Source organism: Ranitomeya variabilis, chromosome 8 (assembly GCF_051348905.1).
Source record: "Ranitomeya variabilis isolate aRanVar5 chromosome 8, aRanVar5.hap1, whole genome shotgun sequence".
Classification (NCBI taxonomy): Eukaryota; Metazoa; Chordata; class Amphibia; order Anura; family Dendrobatidae; genus Ranitomeya; species Ranitomeya variabilis.
The window spans coordinates 161,983,572-162,005,251 of NC_135239.1; the positions used below are offsets into that span (position 1 = coordinate 161,983,572).

General features: G+C 44.8%; 1 protein-coding gene across 1 annotated transcript; it reads left to right on the top strand.

Annotated features, from left to right (window-relative positions):
- The first annotated feature begins 13,362 nt into the window (after window positions 1-13,362).
- On the top strand, window positions 13,363-16,162 carry LOC143787614 (protein kinase C theta type-like). The gene is made up of 4 exons (XM_077276517.1): window positions 13,363-13,527; window positions 14,049-14,240; window positions 14,829-14,957; window positions 15,577-16,162. The coding sequence occupies exons 1-4, from the start codon at window positions 13,462-13,464 to the stop codon at window positions 15,754-15,756; spliced, it is 567 nt and encodes a 188-aa protein (XP_077132632.1). The 5' UTR covers window positions 13,363-13,461; the 3' UTR covers window positions 15,757-16,162.
- Window positions 16,163-21,680: the final 5,518 nt, after the last annotated feature.

Here is a 21,680-nt window from a genome sequence, read left to right on the forward strand (position 1 = left end):
GATAGCCTGTCTGCGGTCCCTACTTTAAATACTCCTCCACTCACCACCAAGCTGCCTGCCCGTGTATCCATGTAACCGCTGTAAAACTGCCATGAGCCTATTGTTTGTTATTTTAGGCCTTTGATAGCCTGTCTGCGGTCCCTACTTTAAATACTCCTCCACTCATCACCAGCTGCCTGCCCGTGTATCCATGTAACCGCTGTAAAACTGCCATGAGCCTATTGTTTGTTATTTTAGGCCTTTGATAGCCTGTCTGCGGTCCCTACTTTAAATACTCCTCCACTCACCACCAAGCTGCCTGTGTATCCATGTAACCGCTGTAAAACTGCCATGAGCCTATTGTTTGTTATTTTAGGCCTTTGATAGCCTGTCTGCGGTCCCTACTTTAAATACTCCTCCACTCATCACCAGCTGCCTGCCCGTGTATCCATGTAACCGCTGTAAAACTGCCATGAGCCTATTGTTTGTTATTTTAGGCCTTCGAAGCCTGTCTGCGGTCCCTCCTTCCACTAGGCCTCCACTGACCAGACCACTGCTGCCCGTGTACCCCTGGAACCAATTTTAAAGTGCCTACAGCCAGCCCATTTTATTGTGTTAGGCCTTCGAAGCCTGTCTGCGGTCCCTCCTTCCACTAGGCCTCCACTGACCAGACCACTGCTGCCCGTGTACCCCTGGAACCAATTTTAAAGTGCCTACAGCCAGCCCATTTTATTGTGTTAGGCCTTCGAAGCCTGTCTGCGGTCCCTCCTTCCACTAGGCCTCCACTGACCAGACCACTGCTGCCCGTGTACCCCTGGAACCAATTTTAAAGTGCCTACAGCCAGCCCATTTTATTGTGTTAGGCCTTCGAAGCCTGTCTGCGGTCCCTCCTTCCACTAGGCCTCCACTGACCAGACCACTGCTGCCCGTGTACCCCTGGAACCAATTTTAAAGTGCCTACAGCCAGCCCATTTTATTGTGTTAGGCCTTCGAAGCCTGTCTGCGGTCTCTCCTTCCACTAGGCCTCCACTGACCAGACCACTGCTGCCCGTGTACCCCTGGAACCAATTTTAAAGTGCCTACAGCCAGCCCATTTTATTGTGTTAGGCCTTCGAAGCCTGTCTGCGGTCCCTCCTTCCACTAGGCCTCCACTGACCAGACCACTGCTGCCCGTTTACCCCTGGAACCAATTTTAAAGTGCCTACAGCCAGCCCATTTTATTGTGTTAGGCCTTCGAAGCCTGTCTGCGGTCCCTCCTTCCACTAGGCCTCCACTGACCAGACCACTGCTGCCCATTTACCCCTGGAACCAATTTTAAAGTGCCTACAGCCAGCCCATTTTATTGTGTTAGGCCTTCGAAGCCTGTCTGCGGTCCCTCCTTCCAATAGGCCTACACTGACAAAGGTACACCTGACAACAGACACATGGACCTGTAGGCATGGCCACGGAAGGTTACGTGTCCTTTGTGGCTCAATGGGTTAATGTATTGGATGCATGGTCCACACAGGGGACAGCCTGCTAAGTCTGTATGCAGTCCCTAATTCAAGTTGTCCTCAACTGAATAAAGCTGAGCTTCAACCTTCTGGCTCTCATTAAGTGTTTTTTAAAAAACAAAATGGTGGTTAGGGCCTACTAACGGCTTCTGCCCCTCCCTGGTGTTGCCCTCAACTCACTAAAGCTGAGCTTCTACCTTCCGGCTCTGATTAACTGCTGTTTTTAAACACATTGGTGGTTCCGGCCTACTAACGGTGTCTGCCCCTGCCTGGTGTTGCCCTCAACTGAATAAAGCTGAGCTTCAACCTTCTGGCTCTCATTAAGTGTTTTTTAAAAAACAAAATGGTGGTTAGGGCCTACTAACGGTGTCTGCCCCTGCCTGGTGTTGCCCTCAACTGAATAAAGCTGAGCTTCAACCTTCTGGCTCTCATTAAGTGTTTTTTAAAAAACAAAATGGTGTTTAGGGCCTACTAACGGTGTCTGCCCCTGCCTGGTGTTGCCCTCAACTGAATAAAGCTGAGCTTCAACCTTCTGGCTCTCATTAAGTGTTTTTTAAAAAACAAAATGGTGGTTAGGGCCTACTAACGGCTTCTGCCCCTCCCTGGTGTTGCCCTCAACTGAATAAAGCTGAGCTTCTACCTTCCGGCTCTGATTAACTGCTGTTTTTAAACACATTGGTGGTTCCGGCCTACTAACGGTGTCTGCCCCTGCCTGGTGTTGCCCTCAACTGAATAAAGCTGAGCTTCAACCTTCTGGCTCTCATTAAGTGTTTTTTAAAAAACAAAATGGTGGTTAGGGCCTACTAACGGTGTCTGCCCCTGCCTGGTGTTGCCCTCAACTGAATAAAGCTGAGCTTCTACCTTCCGGCTCTGATTAACTGCTGTTTTTAAACACATTGGTGGTTCCGGCCTACTAACGGTGTCTGCCCCTGCCTGGTGTTGCCCTCAACTGAATAAAGCTGAGCTTCAACCTTCTGGCTCTCATTAAGTGTTTTTTAAAAAACAAAATGGTGGTTAGGGCCTACTAACGGTGTCTGCCCCTGCCTGGTGTTGCCCTCAACTGAATAAAGCTGAGCTTCAACCTTCTGGCTCTCATTAAGTGTTTTTTAAAAAACAAAATGGTGGTTAGGGCCTACTAACGGTGTCTGCCCCTGCCTGGTGTTGCCCTCAACTGAATAAAGCTGAGCTTCTACCTTCCGGCTCTGATTAACTGCTGTTTTTAAACACATTGGTGGTTCCGGCCTACTAACGGTGTCTGCCCCTGCCTGGTGTTGCCCTCAACTGAATAAAGCTGAGCTTCAACCTTCTGGCTCTCATTAAGTGTTTTTTAAAAAAACAAAATGGTGGTTAGGGCCTACTAACGGTGTCTGCCCCTGCCTGGTGTTGCCCTCAACTGAATAAAGCTGAGCTTCAACCTTCTGGCTCTCATTAAGTGTTTTTAAAAAACAAAATGGTGGTTAGGGCCTACTAACGGCTTCTGCCCCTCCCTGGTGTTGCCCTCAACTGAATAAAGCTGAGCTTCTACCTTCCGGCTCTGATTAACTGCTGTTTTTAAACACATTGGTGGTTCCGGCCTACTAACGGTGTCTGCCCCTGCCTGGTGTTGCCCTCAACTGAATAAAGCTGAGCTTCAACCTTCTGGCTCTCATTAAGTGTTTTTTAAAAAACAAAATGGTGGTTAGGGCCTACTAACGGTGTCTGCCCCTGCCTGGTGTTGCCCTCAACTGAATAAAGCTGAGCTTCAACCTTCTGGCTCTCATTAAGTGTTTTTTAAAAAACAAAATGGTGGTTAGGGCCTACTAACGGTGTCTGCCCCTGCCTGGTGTTGCCCTCAACTGAATAAAGCTGAGCTTCTACCTTCCGGCTCTGATTAACTGCTGTTTTTAAACACATTGGTGGTTCCGGCCTACTAACGGTGTCTGCCCCTGCCTGGTGTTGCCCTCAACTGAATAAAGCTGAGCTTCAACCTTCTGGCTCTCATTAAGTGTTTTTAAAAAAAACAAAATGGTGGTTAGGGCCTACTAACGGTGTCTGCCCCTGCCTGGTGTTGCCCTCAACTGAATAAAGCTGAGCTTCAACCTTCTGGCTCTCATTAAGTGTTTTTAAAAAACAAAATGGTGGTTAGGGCCTACTAACGGCTTCTGCCCCTCCCTGGTGTTGCCCTCAACTGAATAAAGCTGAGCTTCTACCTTCCGGCTCTGATTAACTGCTGTTTTTAAACACATTGGTGGTTCCGGCCTACTAACGGTGTCTGCCCCTGCCTGGTGTTGCCCTCAACTGAATAAAGCTGAGCTTCAACCTTCTGGCTCTCATTAAGTGTTTTTTAAAAAACAAAATGGTGGTTAGGGCCTACTAACGGTGTCTGCCCCTGCCTGGTGTTGCCCTCAACTGAATAAAGCTGAGCTTCAACCTTCTGGCTCTCATTAAGTGTTTTTAAAAAACAAAATGGTGGTTAGGGCCTACTAACGGCTTCTGCCCCTCCCTGGTGTTGCCCTCAACTGAATAAAGCTGAGCTTCTACCTTCCGGCTCTGATTAACTGCTGTTTTTAAACACATTGGTGGTTCCGGCCTACTAACGGTGTCTGCCCCTGCCTGGTGTTGCCCTCAACTGAATAAAGCTGAGCTTCAACCTTCTGGCTCTCATTAAGTGTTTTTTAAAAAACAAAATGGTGGTTAGGGCCTACTAACGGTGTCTGCCCCTGCCTGGTGTTGCCCTCAACTGAATAAAGCTGAGCTTCTACCTTCCGGCACTGATTAACTGCTGTTTTTAAACACATTGGTGGTTCCGGCCTACTAACGATGTCTGCCCCTGCCTGGTGTTGCCCTCAACTGAATAAAGCTGAGCTTCAACCTTCTGGCTCTCATTAAGTGTTTTTTAAAAAACAAAATGGTGGTTAGGGCCTACTAACGGTATCTGCCCCTGCCTGGTGTTGCCCTCAACTGAATAAAGCTGAGCTTCAACCTTCTGGCTCTCATTAAGTGTTTTTTAAAAAACAAAATGGTGGTTAGGGCCTACTAACGGTGTCTGCCCCTGCCTGGTGTTGCCCTCAACTGAATAAAGCTGAGCTTCAACCTTCTGGCTCTCATTAAGTGTTTTTTAAAAAACAAAATGGTGGTTAGGGCCTACTAACGGCTTCTGCCCCTCCCTGGTGTTGCCCTCAACTGAATAAAGCTGAGCTTCTACCTTCCGGCTCTGATTAACTGCTGTTTTTAAACACATTGGTGGTTCCGGCCTACTAACGGTGTCTGCCCCTGCCTGGTGTTGCCCTCAACTGAATAAAGCTGAGCTTCAACCTTCTGGCTCTCATTAAGTGTTTTTTAAAAAACAAAATGGTGGTTAGGGCCTACTAACGGTGTCTGCCCCTGCCTGGTGTTGCCCTCAACTGAATAAAGCTGAGCTTCTACCTTCCGGCTCTGATTAACTGCTGTTTTTAAACACATTGGTGGTTCCGGCCTACTAACGGTGTCTGCCCCTGCCTGGTGTTGCCCTCAACTGAATAAAGCTGAGCTTCAACCTTCTGGCTCTCATTAAGTGTTTTTTAAAAAACAAAATGGTGGTTAGGGCCTACTAACGGTGTCTGCCCCTGCCTGGTGTTGCCCTCAACTGAATAAAGCTGAGCTTCAACCTTCTGGCTCTCATTAAGTGTTTTTTAAAAAACAAAATGGTGGTTAGGGCCTACTAACGGTGTCTGCCCCTGCCTGGTGTTGCCCTCAACTGAATAAAGCTGAGCTTCTACCTTCCGGCTCTGATTAACTGCTGTTTTTAAACACATTGGTGGTTCCGGCCTACTAACGGTGTCTGCCCCTGCCTGGTGTTGCCCTCAACTGAATAAAGCTGAGCTTCAACCTTCTGGCTCTCATTAAGTGTTTTTTAAAAAAACAAAATGGTGGCTAGGGCCTACTAACGGTGTCTGCCCCTGCCTGGTGTTGCCCTCAACTGAATAAAGCTGAGCTTCAACCTTCTGGCTCTCATTAAGTGTTTTTAAAAAACAAAATGGTGGTTAGGGCCTACTAACGGCTTCTGCCCCTCCCTGGTGTTGCCCTCAACTGAATAAAGCTGAGCTTCTACCTTCCGGCTCTGATTAACTGCTGTTTTTAAACACATTGGTGGTTCCGGCCTACTAACGGTGTCTGCCCCTGCCTGGTGTTGCCCTCAACTGAATAAAGCTGAGCTTCAACCTTCTGGCTCTCATTAAGTGTTTTTTAAAAAACAAAATGGTGGTTAGGGCCTACTAACGGTGTCTGCCCCTGCCTGGTGTTGCCCTCAACTGAATAAAGCTGAGCTTCAACCTTCTGGCTCTCATTAAGTGTTTTTAAAAAACAAAATGGTGGTTAGGGCCTACTAACGGCTTCTGCCCCTCCCTGGTGTTGCCCTCAACTGAATAAAGCTGAGCTTCTACCTTCCGGTTCTGATTAACTGCTGTTTTTAAACACATTGGTGGTTCCGGCCTACTAACGGTGTCTGCCCCTGCCTGGTGTTGCCCTCAACTGAATAAAGCTGAGCTTCAACCTTCTGGCTCTCATTAAGTGTTTTTTAAAAAACAAAATGGTGGTTAGGGCCTACTAACGGTGTCTGCCCCTGCCTGGTGTTGCCCTCAACTGAATAAAGCTGAGCTTCTACCTTCCGGCTCTGATTAACTGCTGTTTTTAAACACATTGGTGGTTCCGGCCTACTAACGGTGTCTGCCCCTGCCTGGTGTTGCCCTCAACTGAATAAAGCTGAGCTTCAACCTTCTGGCTCTCATTAAGTGTTTTTTAAAAAACAAAATGGTGGTTAGGGCCTACTAACGGTGTCTGCCCCTGCCTGGTGTTGCCCTCAACTGAATAAAGCTGAGCTTCAACCTTCTGGCTCTCATTAAGTGTTTTTTAAAAAACAAAATGGTGGTTAGGGCCTACTAACGGTGTCTGCCCCTGCCTGGTGTTGCCCTCAACTGAATAAAGCTGAGCTTCAACCTTCTGGCTCTCATTAAGTGTTTTTTAAAAAACAAAATGGTGGTTAGGGCCTACTAACGGCTTCTGCCCCTCCCTGGTGTTGCCCTCAACTGAATAAAGCTGAGCTTCTACCTTCCGGCTCTGATTAACTGCTGTTTTTAAACACATTGGTGGTTCCGGCCTACTAACGGTGTCTGCCCCTGCCTGGTGTTGCCCTCAACTGAATAAAGCTGAGCTTCAACCTTCTGGCTCTCATTAAGTGTTTTTTAAAAAACAAAATGGTGGTTAGGGCCTACTAACGGTGTCTGCCCCTGCCTGGTGTTGCCCTCAACTGAATAAAGCTGAGCTTCTACCTTCCGGCTCTGATTAACTGCTGTTTTTAAACACATTGGTGGTTCCGGCCTACTAACGGTGTCTGCCCCTGCCTGGTGTTGCCCTCAACTGAATAAAGCTGAGCTTCAACCTTCTGGCTCTCATTAAGTGTTTTTTAAAAAACAAAATGGTGGTTAGGGCCTACTAACGGTGTCTGCCCCTGCCTGGTGTTGCCCTCAGCTGAATAAAGCTGAGCTTCTACCTTCCGGCTCTGATTAACTGCTGTTTTTAAACACATTGGTGGTTCCGGCCTACTAACGGTGTCTGCCCCTGCCTGGTGTTGCCCTCAACTGAATAAAGCTGAGCTTCAACCTTCTGGCTCTCATTAAGTGTTTTTTAAAAAACAAAATGGTGGTTAGGGCCTACTAACGGTGTCTGCCCCTGCCTGGTGTTGCCCTCAACTGAATAAAGCTGAGCTTCAACCTTCTGGCTCTCATTAAGTGTTTTTTAAAAAACAAAATGGTGGTTAGGGCCTACTAACGGCTTCTGCCCCTCCCTGGTGTTGCCCTCAACTGAATAAAGCTGAGCTTCTACCTTCCGGCTCTGATTAACTGCTGTTTTTAAACACATTGGTGGTTCCGGCCTACTAACGGTGTCTGCCCCTGCCTGGTGTTGCCCTCAACTGAATAAAGCTGAGCTTCAACCTTCTGGCTCTCATTAAGTGTTTTTAAAAAACAAAATGGTGGTTAGGGCCTACTAACGGCTTCTGCCCCTCCCTGGTGTTGCCCTCAACTGAATAAAGCTGAGCTTCTACCTTCCGGCTCTGATTAACTGCTGTTTTTAAACACATTGGTGGTTCCGGCCTACTAACGGTGTCTGCCCCTGCCTGGTGTTGCCCTCAACTGAATAAAGCTGAGCTTCAACCTTCTGGCTCTCATTAAGTGTTTTTTAAAAAACAAAATGGTGGTTAGGGCCTACTAACGGTGTCTGCCCCTGCCTGGTGTTGCCCTCAACTGAATAAAGCTGAGCTTCAACCTTCTGGCTCTCATTAAGTGTTTTTTAAAAAACAAAATGGTGTTTAGGGCCTACTAACGGTGTCTGCCCCTCCCTGGTGTTGCCCTCAACTGAATAAAGCTGAGCTTCAACCTTCTGGCTCTCATTAAGTGTTTTTTAAAAAACAAAATGGTGGTTAGGGCCTACTAACGGTGTCTGCCCCTCCCTGGTGTTGTCCTCAACTGAACAAAGCTGAGCTTCCACATTCTGGCTTTCGGCCTATACTATCAGATATTAAACTGCATTTGGCCTACTAGTGTGGTTAGGCCCTTGAAACAGTGTCTGCTGCTCTTGGGTTTGCTACTCCACTGAACAAAGCAATGCCGCCTGTTTAGTCCTGTTACCAATTTTGATCTGCATTTAGCCTACTTTATTCTTTGGCCCTATATCTGTTTCCTCATCATCCTGCCCATTGCCCAGCCACTGCTAGATGAGTCTGCTGGTACATTGACCTAGACCACTACATTCCCCTTGTACTCTACACAGCCAGAATCTGACCCTGCTGAAAGTAAGGTTCCCCTTCCCGCATATTATACCACCTTACACAGGGACAAAGAGGAAGGTGCAGATGAAAGTGCAGGTTCCTTCATCAGGTGGGGGGGCATACTCGTTGGCGACGTCACTGGCACAGGGCCACTCAGAGTACGCAAAAGTGTCGCTGCTGGTGGGAGGCGCCCCCGCCATGCAAACACACCGCCGTACTTTGAGGGGCCCTGTGCCAGTGCCAATGCGAACGAGTGGGCCCCCCCTGCTTGCTCAGGATCACAGCACTTGCAACGTTTAAATACTTACCTCTCCCTGCTCCACCGCCATGACGTAGTCCATGTTTCCTGGGCCCACTAAAACCTTGAACCAGCCCTACCCCCACAACTTTTGCCAAATGACCCCCAATTTCCAGTGCCCAACTATTAGTATAAAGTTAATTAAGATTGACAAGCTTCAGAAAACAAGAATGGATGTTTTTGGCAGTAAAATGTGCACTGTAGGTGTTTTCCTGGCCTCCACTCACTGCCGGCTATGCTTCCCCATTGACTTGCATTGGGTTTCGTGTTTCGGTCGATCCCCGACTTTTAGCGATAATCGGCCGACTTCACTCGACTCGACTCTGGACTAAATCGGGTTTCACAAAACCAGACTCGATCTTAAAAAAATGAAAGTCGCTCAACCCTACTCACCACACATCTAGATAAGTTCCTTAGGGGGTCTACTTTCCAAAATGGTATCACTTGTAGGGAGTTTCAATGTTTAGGCACATCAGGGGCTCTCCAAACGCAACATGGCGTCCCATCTCAATTCCAGTCAATTTTGCATTGAAAAGTCAAATGGCGCTCCTTCCCTTCCAAGCTCTGCCATGCGCCCAAACAATGGTTTACACCCACATATGGGGTATCATCGTACTCAGGACAAATTGCACAACATTTTTTGGGGTCCAATTTCTTCTCTTACCCTTGGGAAAATAAAAAATTGGGGGCGAAAAGATCATTTTTGTGAAAAAATATGATTTTTTATTTTTACGGCTCTGCATTATAAACTTCTGTGAAGCACTTGGTGGGTCAAAGTGCTCACCACACATCTAGATAAGTTCCTTAGGGGGTCTACTTTCCAAAATGGTGTCACTTGTAGGGAGTTTCAATGTTTAGGCACATCAGGGGCTCTCCAAACGCAACATGGCGTCCCATCTCAATTCCAGTCAATTTTGCATTGAAAAGTCAAATGGCGCTCCTTCCCTTCCAAGCTCTGCCATGCGCCCAAACAATGGTTTACACCCACATATGGGGTATCAGCGTACTCAGGACAAATTGCACAACATTTTTTGGGGTCCAATTTCTTCTCTTACCCTTGGGAAAATAAAAAATTGGGGGCGAAAAGATCATTTTTGTGAAAAAATATGATTTTTTATTTTTACGGCTCTGCATTATAAACTTCTGTGAAGCACTTGGTGGGTCAAAGTGCTCACCACACATCAAGATAAGTTCCTTAGGGGGTCTACTTTCCAAAATGGTGTCACTTGTAGGGGGTTTCAGTGTTTAGGCACATCAGGGGCTCTCCAAACGCAACATGGCGTCCCATCTCAATTCCAGTCAATTTTGCATTGAAAAGTCAAATGGCGCTCCTTTCCTTCCGAGCTCTGCCATACGCCCAAACAGTGGTTTACCCCCACATATGGGGTATCAGCGTACTCAGGACAAATTGTACAACAACTTTGGGGGTCCATTTTCTCCTGTTACCCTTGGTAAAATAAAACAAATTGGAGCTGAAATAAATTTTGTGTGAAAAAAAGTTAAATGTTCATTTTTATTTAAACATTCCAAAAATTCCTGTGAAACACCTGAAGGGTTAATAAACTTCTTGAATGTGGTTTTGAGCACCTTGAGGGGTGCAGTTTTTAGAATGGTGTCACACTTGAGTATTTTCTATCATATAGACCCCTCAAAATGACTTCAAATGAGATGTGGTCCCTAAAAAAAAATGGTGTTGTAAAAATGAGAAATTGCTGGTCAACTTTTAACCCTTATAACTCCGTCACAAAAAAAAATTTTGGTTCCAAAATTGTACTGATGTAAAGTAGACATGTGGGAAATGTTACTTATTAAGTATTTTGTGTGACATATGTCTGTGATTTAAGGGCATAAAAATTCAAAGTTGGAAAATTGCGAAATTTTCAAAATTTTCGCCAAATTTCCATTTTTTTCACAAATAAACGCAAGTTATATCGAATAAATTTTACCACTAACATGAAGTACAATATGTCATGAGAAAACAATGTCAGATTCGCCAAGATCCGTCAAAGCGTTCCAGAGTTATAGCCTCATAAAGGGACAGTGGTCAGAATTGTAAAAATTGGCCCGGTCATTAACGTGCAAACCACCCTTGGGGGTGAAGGGGTTAATGAGATCATGTCCAGCAATTTTGTATATTGAATAAAAAAACGTATTTATTTATTTATTTATTTATTTGGTTATTAATCTATTTGTTGCTGCATCAGTTATTGGGAATTTTCTAGGTGTTTACAGATTTTTGAATAGTTAGATGCAAAACATTTAGGGTCCTTGAGTAGGATCTTAAAAAATGCTAACTATGTTACTATGAAAAACGAAACTTTTCTTATACTAGGTCATCTGATTATGTCAAACTTAGTCCTGCAGCAACCGATGACATCATCGCTTACACTGGCTGATGATGTCACAATGGCGATGATGTCACAATACTAGGTGACTGTTAGGTTAAGGATTCCGAAGTCACTTTTCTTACTTTACCTTCAACTGTTGGAGAGTGAAGACGACTTTTGCGCACTTAACAAATTCGTTATTATTGATATTAACTTATCATGGGACGAAAAAGGAAGTGTAGTGAAAAGAATAAGAGGAGTGCTAAAAAGAGATGCACGGTAGAGAGTTTTTCTCAGCGAGGAGAAACTTCTCAGGACATTGTACAGGACGTACCTGTTGAGAAAACAGAAGATCCCTGTGCAACATCTTCTGGATATCCACCAGAGATAAAGACCCTTAAAAAGGGGGAAAAAAGAGGGAACTCATCTCCTGCGAAGGAAGATGAAACCCCAAATAAGAGAGGAAAAATTGTGGAAACTTCTCAGGACATTGTACAGGACGTACCTGTTAAGAAAACAGATGATCCCTGTACAACATCTTCTGGATATCCACCAGAGATAAAGACCCTTAAAAAGGGGAAAAAAAGAGGGAACACTTCTCCTAAGAGAGGAGATGCACCCCCAAATAAGAAAGGAAGAATGGTGGAATCTGAGAGTGGAAAGGATGTTACCTCTGAAATAAGGTTTAGCGGATCAGCTAAAACCAGGAGCTCTCACATACATCATGAGAGAGCTGAAAATCAAAGTTGTAGAGAACAACTTAAGAGAAAGAGGACATCTGACACTGAGACCACCACAAAGAGAAGACGTGAGACTGACAAATCCATCGATCAAGCTCCAGAAGGTAAAGTCTTTAGTTTTTTAGTCACAGGCCACATCCATCTTTTATATACAGTGTTCATTTATTTTACAAAATGTAACCTAATGACATAATCGTATCCCGTACATCTTACCACTTACATCAGAGCTCTCCACCTTCTATACTTGGGGCTCTCCAGCCAGAACATGGTAGTAACCAGGTTCATCAGGGTTCAAAGTTCATGATAGATTGAAAATTGCCAATTAATTGTAGCATTATATCTGAGTGTGACTGTAAGATTAATTGTTGGTTCTTATATCTGTTTTCCCATCTAGGTGTAATCGGTGCTCAGACCACCAGCCCTTCAGAGGAAGTGACTGCCTGTCTTTCCCTGGAGAGTTTCATCTTTACCAGGAAGCTTGGAGAAGGCAGTTTTGGCAGGGTCATGCTGGCGACACATCAACCCAGCGGACTTCAGCTGGCTGTCAAGATGGTCAAGAAGAGGGAATTGTTGGAGTACGCTAAACGCACCATCCGCTTAGAGAGAGAGGTCCTGGAAATCACTGAAGACAGCAGATTCTTCACACATGCCTATGGGACCTTCCAGACAGCGGTAAGAGACTCCTCACTTTCTAAAAATTCCTTTCTCCCTATCATGTCCAGTTGCTTCCATTAGATTGTAAATTCAATCTTTGCCTGTGGAAATGAGTAGCCCTGCTGCATGCTCTGTGTGCCTGTATTCCCTGGGCGCCATTACTGGTGGCTATCATTAGAGGATTTTGACTTAATTTTCGCCCTGGACACCTCTCCAGTGTGTGCAGACAAGGAGACATGTCTTCTGGACACACAGTAGAGGTCCCAGAACCATAGTAAATGTTATCAGGATGGATAAAATCTGCATTATTTACAATCATCTTCCCTCCTCTCGCACAGGACTATGCATTTTATGCCATGGAATATCTGACTGGTGGCGAGTTGACTGCATTTATCAATTCCAGAGGCCCCCTGGATGTCTGCACGACCAGGTAAGAGAACAGCCGCTCTGTGATTTCTGTGGCCGCTGTCTCCCCTCATAGTTATTAGTGGTGCATTAGAACAATTAATGCTGATAGGATTTTTTTTCTTCCTTATTAGGTTCCTTGCAGCAGAAATCTTGAGTGGAATACAGTTTCTCCACAGTTGGGGGATTATTCACCGGTAATAAGTCATTTCTTCTTTTATACATAGGGAAAGATTTACTATGGGAAATAGATAAATGTGCCAGAATTGTGGTGTTATTTGTGCCAAAAATCTGGTGAACAGGACGTGTACCACATTTATGAAGTGTTTTAGACCCTTTTTTGGGCTCACTCGAAGAGGGGACAAGGCTTTTATGGAAATGGGAATAGTTTGATAGGAATCCATGTGGTTTACAATGTCACAACGTGCAACTAAACTGTAACCAGATTTTTGTGAAAATTATTGGCTCTAAGTAATTAAAACAATAGTGGTGTAACATCAGACAAAAGTCTCTGAAGATGCTCCTAATTTGTCAAACAGTCACTGTGATGAATTTGGCGCATATTCAGACAGCCTGGTATATGTCTACACAAGATAGGATTAGTGAATCTGCCCCCAGTGTTTAGTGAGTGGTCCTGTGAAGCCCCCACAGTAACCAGCACTACAGCTCATCTATGTCTGATTCACAGAACTATTTTTCTTTCTTTTTAAGGGATTTAAAACCAGACAACATTCTTCTGGACGGCGATGGACACGCTAAGATTGCTGATTTTGGCCTTGCTGCTATGAATGTATTTGGCTGTCAGAAGATCAGAGGCTTTCAAGGCACTCCTGGCTATATGGCTCCTGAGGTGACTATGTGACTACTAATATCTCATACTTTATTATCCACCTGCAATTCTCCCTTAATGTGGAGCTTGTGGAATCACAGATCTATCACCACAGCGGCCCACATTTACTAACGCTAACTAATAGATAGACTGTGTAAGGGCCCCCATACATATTAGACTAAAGTCAGCCAAACCGGCCAATATCAGAAGGATCAGCCAACATTCTAATGTGTACTGGGGCCTCTAGACTCTATATCCAGGAGGAGAAGGATCTAGCACATTGGATTTCCAATGATCAATTCTTTATTTTTTGGAGTCTGGCAGAGTTTCTCTAATAGAGAACATAGAAGTTCTTGGCTGAACTGTGAGTTCCTGTTCATGGGAGAGGTAGCTATCAACCAAATGATCTTTTGGCTGACATGTATTATGTATGGGGGCTTAGGTGTGGAAAAACTCTACCAGTAAACATGGACCACAATTGTTTTCTCTCTCCCAGGATGGACAATGTACTAACTTACTCTTCTAATCTTATGTTTCCACAGATGGCTCGTCGACAGCCCTATAATTACACTGTTGACCTGTTCGCTTTTGGGGTCACAGTCTACCAAATGGCCACAGGATATTCCCCGTTTTACTCTGGTTCGTGTTTACGAAGGGTTGCCTATTCAGTGACATGTGATAAACCTTGCTATCCAAACACCATGGATTCTCAGCTGAGGGATGTCATAGAGAGAGTGAGTAAATAGACAAATATACCTGGAGACATAGGAAGCATAGACCAGTCATGAGTTTTGATAATACACCGTACATTTCATCACCACTGTATTGGGTATTTCAGCTTTATCCAATAGAAGGAATTGGGACAATGCTGGAGCCCCGGGACAGCCTCTCCTATATTCCTATATGTACAGCGTTCTCATCTACAGGCCAATTTATACAATAAAGAGGCTGCGGCGCTCACCAAAACCTCTCCACACAGGGTATCAGTCCCTGACTGATCAACTACTGATGACCTATCCTGTGCTATCCTGTCCTATCCTGTACTATCCGATCCTGTACCATCCTATCCTGTCCTATCCGATCCTGTACCATCCTGTTCTGTACTATCCAGTCTTATCCTGTCCTATCCTATCCTTTACTTTACTATCGTATCCTGTATTATCCTATCTTATCCTGTCCTATCGCATTTGTTCCTAGCAATGGCTGTTTAAATAAATTCATCTTTCTGTAAGAAAATTAGAAATCAATTCTGTAACTGCTTTTTTTCTGAGATTATTTCTATTATTACTTGTGATATAATAATGGTTCTTATTTATTTGCAGCTCTTGTGTAAAACACCAAAGAAGAGGCAGGATGTTTGCAGCAATTTAAAAGGACATCCATTCTTCTCGCCCATAAACTGGAAGGAATTAGAGGCGGGAAGGTCACTTCCACCATTTACAATGACACCTGTAAGTGCACAGCGTTATTTTATTATAATGTCACCTGCTCGTCTGTGTAATGTGATAATAACGTGTAAGAAATACTCAAATAATGAGTAACAATCCTACATAGTGTAGGCCAGAATGTGTTTATCCTCCCCTGCTGGTAAATGGGAGGAATTACAGTATGGGGCAGGATGGACAGGCTTTTACATATTTCTCAAAAGTGTAATTATTGTCCCCAATTCTTCAGAAGGCCACTTAGTGAATAACTTGGATTCGTTATGCTGTGTTCACACTCTGCATTTTTTTTGCGAAAGAGCCATGGTGCTCTTGCAATTTTCGGAAGAAAAACCACAACAGAATTATGAATTTTTGTTGATACTGCGGCAAAAGAACCCGATGTGGTTGCAACGTGTGAACAAAGGTTTATGGTGCAGTTGTAGCAGATGTGGATACCGCAGATTGCCAGGCAGCACCAGTAGTTGACTTGTTCTCAAGCTGCAGGTAACGATGCATCATGGCGATTAGCGGTAATCTGCACACGGTTACCACGGCTCATCCACAATCTGTACAGGTGCCCTCAGGAGGGGACGGATATAATTAAATACCTAATGAAGTAACCAGACTAATTTGTTTTCTTCTATAGATCCCAGTTTTGGAAACCAGCAAACAAATTGAATTGGACCAAGTGATGTCTGGCATTGAAGCTCAGGAACCACCTATAACCCCGAAGGACCAGCGGCTGTTCTGTGGCTTCTCCTACATCAGCAACAGGTGGAAGAGCATTGAAAGCCGCAGAAATAACAGCAATGGAAATATAACTTAGTTCCCTCCCCCCAATACCTGACTACTGGGTCAGGGAGGCGTGGACCTGGGTGTGGTCTGAAGAAACAGGCGGGGTCTGTTGTTATCCCACCCCGAGTTCTTCCATCTACTCTGTTACATATCAGAGACCATAGTGTCCTGCATTCTCTATTGCTGCCCCATAACTCACCTGGCTGGCATGCTGCTTGGAGATGTAGGACCGTCAGACTACAGGACGGCACGGTGGCGCAGTGATCAGCACTGTTCGCGAGCAGCGCGGTGCTCTTGGGTGTAAATCTGGGACACCATCTGCACAGAGTTTGCATGTTCTCCCCGTGTCTGTGTGGGTTTTCCCCGGGTACTCCGGTTTCCTCCCACAACTCAAAACATACTGCTAGGAGAAAAAAAAATAAATTATTAATTATTGAACATCATCATCCTGTATCTCGTGTATTTCTGTATTTATCACCAGTATGTGACATATAGAAAGGTGGTAACACTGCACAGTGTCAGGACGTTCATATACTATTACTTATCCTCTACATTACACACCTGTAAGAATTCACTGATGTCCACAGTGACATAAAACATGAATTTCTGAATAAGTAGGTTTTGAGCCTCTAGTAGTCTGCACAGTTACGATGTAACACGTAAACTCACCGGCTCCTTCCTACAGCCCTCCCTATACGTTGTTATTGCTTCCTCCTGAGAATGAGGTTGTGTTGTTACTAGAACTCCGGGTTTTCTGTTACTACGTGCGCTATGAGGATTTTATTTAGCTGTATATGTACAGCGGATGTTGGTTGTGAGTGCATGGAGCGGGCTCAGGAGCGGAGAGCGCGTCCTACAAGGCGGCAGTGGGTTGGATACACAGCTGACTCGCATCTATAACTGACTGAGGTTACATTGTTACTAGGACTATGGGTTTATGCATCTTCCTGCAGCCTCTAACTCTGACATTATCACTCTCTTCCATCTCCCCATGAGGCCTAATGTCCGTCAGTCGCTAATCTATTGTATATCTGTCCCATAAAAAGCACATATCTCAGCGTCTACAATAGGAATGTTCAGATCCTGCCCCCGAGAATACAAGAAACTGCACAGGACGCCTACTTTTAAGTGGGTATGTAATCCACATCAGTTTTCGGGTGTGATTTGGTACATTGAAGGGAAAGTGCTAAAAATTAAAACATTTAGAAAAAAAAAATCAAATTCACAGTTTTATAACCTTCCCAACCTTGGATGTACGGCGTATGTCATGGCAATTATGCGCGATCGCCACCAGACGTTCAGCTAACATGAAAGCTGTAACCCAGCTCTCACTGCCAGGAGCGGCGCCCGCACTTGTCTCCGCAGTTTAACCCCCTAAATGCTGTGAATTATATCAATCGCAACATATAACGGGCAGGGAAAGGGAGGGGGCTCTCTCTCCGCTCCGATCGGTGCCTCCGCAAGGGCCTCATCGCTGCCATGGTGACCCTGGTCACGAGGCTAGCAAACTTGTTACACCATGCTCAGAGCATGGTCTAAACAAGCTAAACAAGACCTGACAGCTGTAAATCATTGCAAATGCTTTATAACAGCGATTAGAGTGATAAAAGTGAAAGTTACATAGAGGGACAAAGTAAAAAAGTAAAAATAAAGTAAAAAAAATTTAAAAAATAGTTTTAACCCCTTAACCGCCAAGGGTGGTTTGCACGTTAATGACCGGGCCAATTTTTCCAATTCTGACCACTGTCCCTTTATGAGGTAATAACTCTGGAACGCTTCAACAGATCCCGGTGAATCTGACATTGTTTTCTTGTGACATATTGTATTTCATGATACTGGTAAAATTTCTTTGATATTACCTGCGTTTATTTGTGAAAAAAACTGAAATTTGGTGAAAATTTCCTGACGAAGGAATCAGTGATTCCAAAACGCGTTGGATTGTGGTCCGTAGGGCGCTCCATAGCCATAGCCAGTCCCGTGAGGTATCACGTGACCGTGACATTACGCAAAGTCCTGCAGCTTCCTGCACTTTGCTGGCTGTTCGCCGGCTTCTGACCTGGACACCCACAGGCGGTAACTTGTTACCAACAATCAGAGGCGTCTGTCACTGGCCAGGACGGCGCCCCACCAGCAAGGAAGCCTTCTCTGTTTGGTGGAATCTGGCATGCACAAACTAGTGCATACCGCAAGGACCTTCCACATTTGGAACCACCATCCCTGCAGCATCATCCTGACACACAGGTAAATGAATAATAGGCGGCATTGAATATATTGTGTCAACTTGTACACTCCATCCAGGTGCATATATATATATATATATATATATATATATATATATATATATATATATATATATATATATATATATATATATATATATATCTGGTAGGGAATTTTTCCCACTATCTGGTCTATTTGCCCAAATATGAACTTTGCATGTATTTAATAAAAACATCAACCTTGTCCCACAAAAAAAGAAGCCATCACATGACTCTGTTGGCAGGTTTATAGGAAAATTATAGCTCTCAAAATATGGCGAAGCAGTAATAAGTGTCTTTTAGTGTGTGACTGCAGCCAAACATAAAAATGAAAATAAAAAAATTTGGGCTAAAAGAACATTTTTGTGGGGAAAATTTGATTTTTTTTTTATTTTCATGGCTCTACTTTATAAACTTCTATGAAGCACCTGGGGGTTCAAGGTGCTCACCACACATTTAGGTACATTCCTTGAGGGGTCTAGTTTACAAAATCTGGTCACTTGTGGGGGGTTTCCACTGTTTAGGCACATCAGGGGCTCTCCAAACGTGACATGGCGTCTGCTCTCGATTCCAGCTATTTTTGCGTTCAAAAAGTCAAACGCCGCTGCTTCTCTTCCGAGCCCTGCCATGCGCCGAAACACATATGGGGTATCGGTGTACTCAGGAGAAACTACATAACAAATTGTAATTTCCATTTTCTCCTGTTACCATTGTGAAAATACAAAATATGGGGCTAAAGTAAAAATTTTACGAAAATAAAGTAAATGGTCATTTATACTTTCACATTGCACTATTTTCTGTGAAGCACCAGAAGGGTTAATAAACTTCCTGAATGTGGTTGTGAGGACTTTGAGGGGTGCAGGTTTTTTTAAAGGTGTCACTTTTGAGTATTTTCCCCCAAAAGTCACTTCAACTGATGTGGTCCCTAAAAAATGGTTATGTAAATTTTGTTGGAAAAATGGAAATTGCTGATCAACCTTTACAGCGTCATGTCAAAGTTTGGCACCTCTAGCCAAAATTACTGTTATTGTGAATAGTTAAGTAAGTTGAAGATTAAATGATCTCTACAAGGACTAAAGATGACACATTTACTTTGTATTTTTGGCAAAAAATATACATAGTGAGGGGCGTGGCTATGTAGCTGAAGAGAGAAGACGTACCCCAGGAGGGCTCCCAATTCCTAATGCTATCCTGCCATTTAGACCCCTTTAAAGTGTGGGCTGCATGTTGATTTGTAATCCCCTTGGACCCTGGAAGGTGCTACGCCTAGACCTTTTTTGGCACGTCTTCTCAACTGCAAGGATAGAGACGCTATTCTACGTCTGGCAAGGCAGAAGAGCCCCATCAAATTTCACAATGCCACAATTTCGATCTGTCCGGATTTCTCCATGGAGCTTCAGAAGCAGCGGGCACGGTTCATGGAAATTAAGAAACAAATTAGAGACCGGAATGCTGTATACTCCATGATTTATCCTGCCCGACTGCGGGTCGTTCATGAGGGTTACTCTACATTCTTCACTGATCCGGAGGAGGCGGCTGAGTGGCTACGGGTCCACAAGGTGTCCAATGTAAAGAAATCCTAATGTACTTGTGCGAATAATTATACCGTGTTTCCCCGAAAGTAGGACCCCCCCGAAAGTAAGACAGGGTGGGGGTTACGGGGGGGTCCTTCAATGTAAGGCCTCCCCCGAATGTAAGGCAGGGTTGGGGGGCCACTGTGAAATATAAGGCCCTTACCTTTGGGCCGCCGCTATCCCCCAAATCCTCTGCCAGGGGATTGAAAATTGCAGCGATGTCCGTTATTCCTTCGGTGTTCGGTGGGCGCGGCCATCTTGCTTTGGCCGCGCGTGCGCAGAAGCGGCGCTCTGCTGGCTGCGGCGCTCTGCTGGCCGCGGCTTCAGGAAAATGGCCGCCGCGACAGCCATCTGCGCACGCGCGGATGTCCGCGGCCATTTTCCTGAAGCCGCGGCCAGCAGAGTGCCGCTCCTGCGCACGCGCGGCCAAAGCAAGATGGCCGCGCCCACCGACCACCGAAGGAATAACGGACATCGCTGCTATTTTCAATCCCCTAGCAGAGGATTTGGGACCTTGGACATGCGCACACCACTACGCCACCAACGGAAAACTACGCAAGATCTGGGGGAGGACACCACACGTTGGTAACGTATTTCTGCAGCTAATGTAAGACCTCCCCCGAAAGTAAGACAGGGTGGGACTTTTTGGGGTAAAATTAATGTAAGACAGGGTCTTACTTTCGGGGAAACACGGTATAATGGAGCTTTCTGTGTGGGTGTCTAACCTAACAACAATACCGGATGCTGAATCTAGCGAGGGTATCCCCGTTTTCACTTGATAATAGGAGCATGGGACTACGCTCCTACATTTTTTGGTTTTTGCTCTGTTTCTTTTTCTATGTTTGTTTTATCTGTTCTGTGTGTAGAAATCGCCGCCAACGGATCTCTCGACCTCTATGTGTTATCCCTAGGCATTGCCCGGTCAATACTATTTACCATTTCTTGATGAGTGAGTATGGGGTCTGAAATAATATGCATGACCTGCAATGTGCGTGGTATTAAATCTCCCCGGAAAAAGATTAAGGTATTTTCGCAGATCAAGCGCTACCATCCACATATCGTAGCAATGGTAGAGACACATTAGACTAGAGACGCGGCCTGATATGGTCCATACACGTGTTTCACACCAGCTACTCAAGAGGGGTCTCACTGATAATTCATAGAGACGTTAGATGGGAGATGAGGGAAGCTAGGAGGGACTCTGAAGGTCGGTTCGTCTTCGTACATGCAATAATTAACTCTCGTGAATATGTCATATTATGTGTTTACAACCCTCCTCCAGCTAATATATCAATACTTCAGATGGCAATGAGCTATGCCCTAAGTTTCCCGGACGCAAACGTCATCTGTATGGGAGATTTTAATCTAGTCATGGATAGCCGCCTTGATAGGCTGAGACTGGGTGATGAGATAGCTGAAGAGTCCTCCTCTCAGGCTCCATCTCAATAGGCTTTATTTATGGAGGGCAGTGGGTGGTTGGATCTGTGGAGAACGCGCCATCCCGGGGTAAAAGGCTATACCTGTCACTCATCTACCAGACGTTCTCTCTCTCACCTAGACTATATATTTGGATCCGAAGGGTTGGCAGTATGGGTAGATAGTGTTGTGAAGAGCGGAACAAAAATGGTTACCTCAATGAACCAAAAAGAATTTGTGATCAATATTGACCTATCCATTCAAGGACATTTTAGCTATAGTATGAAATCCTATTTTTCTTTTCTGTGAAACTGCCACATAGGCGAAACTGTATTGTATTGTTTTGTTGTGAAACTGCCGCCCACGAAACTGTTTCTTTCTTTCCTGTTTTGTCTCTTTGTTTAAACATGTAAAACTTGTATAACCACTAAACCTACCGATACAACTATATAAAGAAGGGATAGCACCTTGAAGGCAGGCGTGCTTCAGAGACTTCCCAGTGATACACTATACAAGACGTGTCTTGTGTATTATTTCTGGTGATTCCCCACTTCCAAAGGCTACTCCAACTGAGTGTGATCCATATTTAAGTGCCACGTATTTAAGTGCCACGTATTTAAGTGCCACGTATTTCAGTGCCACGTATTTCAGTGCCACGTATTTCAGTGCCACGTATCACGTATTTCAGTGCCACGTGTTTCAGTGCC

Excerpts from the sequence above, each read along its gene's own strand:
- LOC143787614 (XM_077276517.1), top strand. The coding sequence starts at position 13,462 with ATGAATGTATTTGGCTGTCAGAAGATCAGAGGCTTTCAAGGCACTCCT. Across the intron at positions 14,241-14,828 it reads TGAGGGATGTCATAGAGAGA|CTCTTGTGTAAAACACCAAA; the intron begins GTGAGTAAATAG and ends ATTTATTTGCAG. Across the intron at positions 14,958-15,576 it reads CACCATTTACAATGACACCT|ATCCCAGTTTTGGAAACCAG; the intron begins GTAAGTGCACAG and ends TTTCTTCTATAG.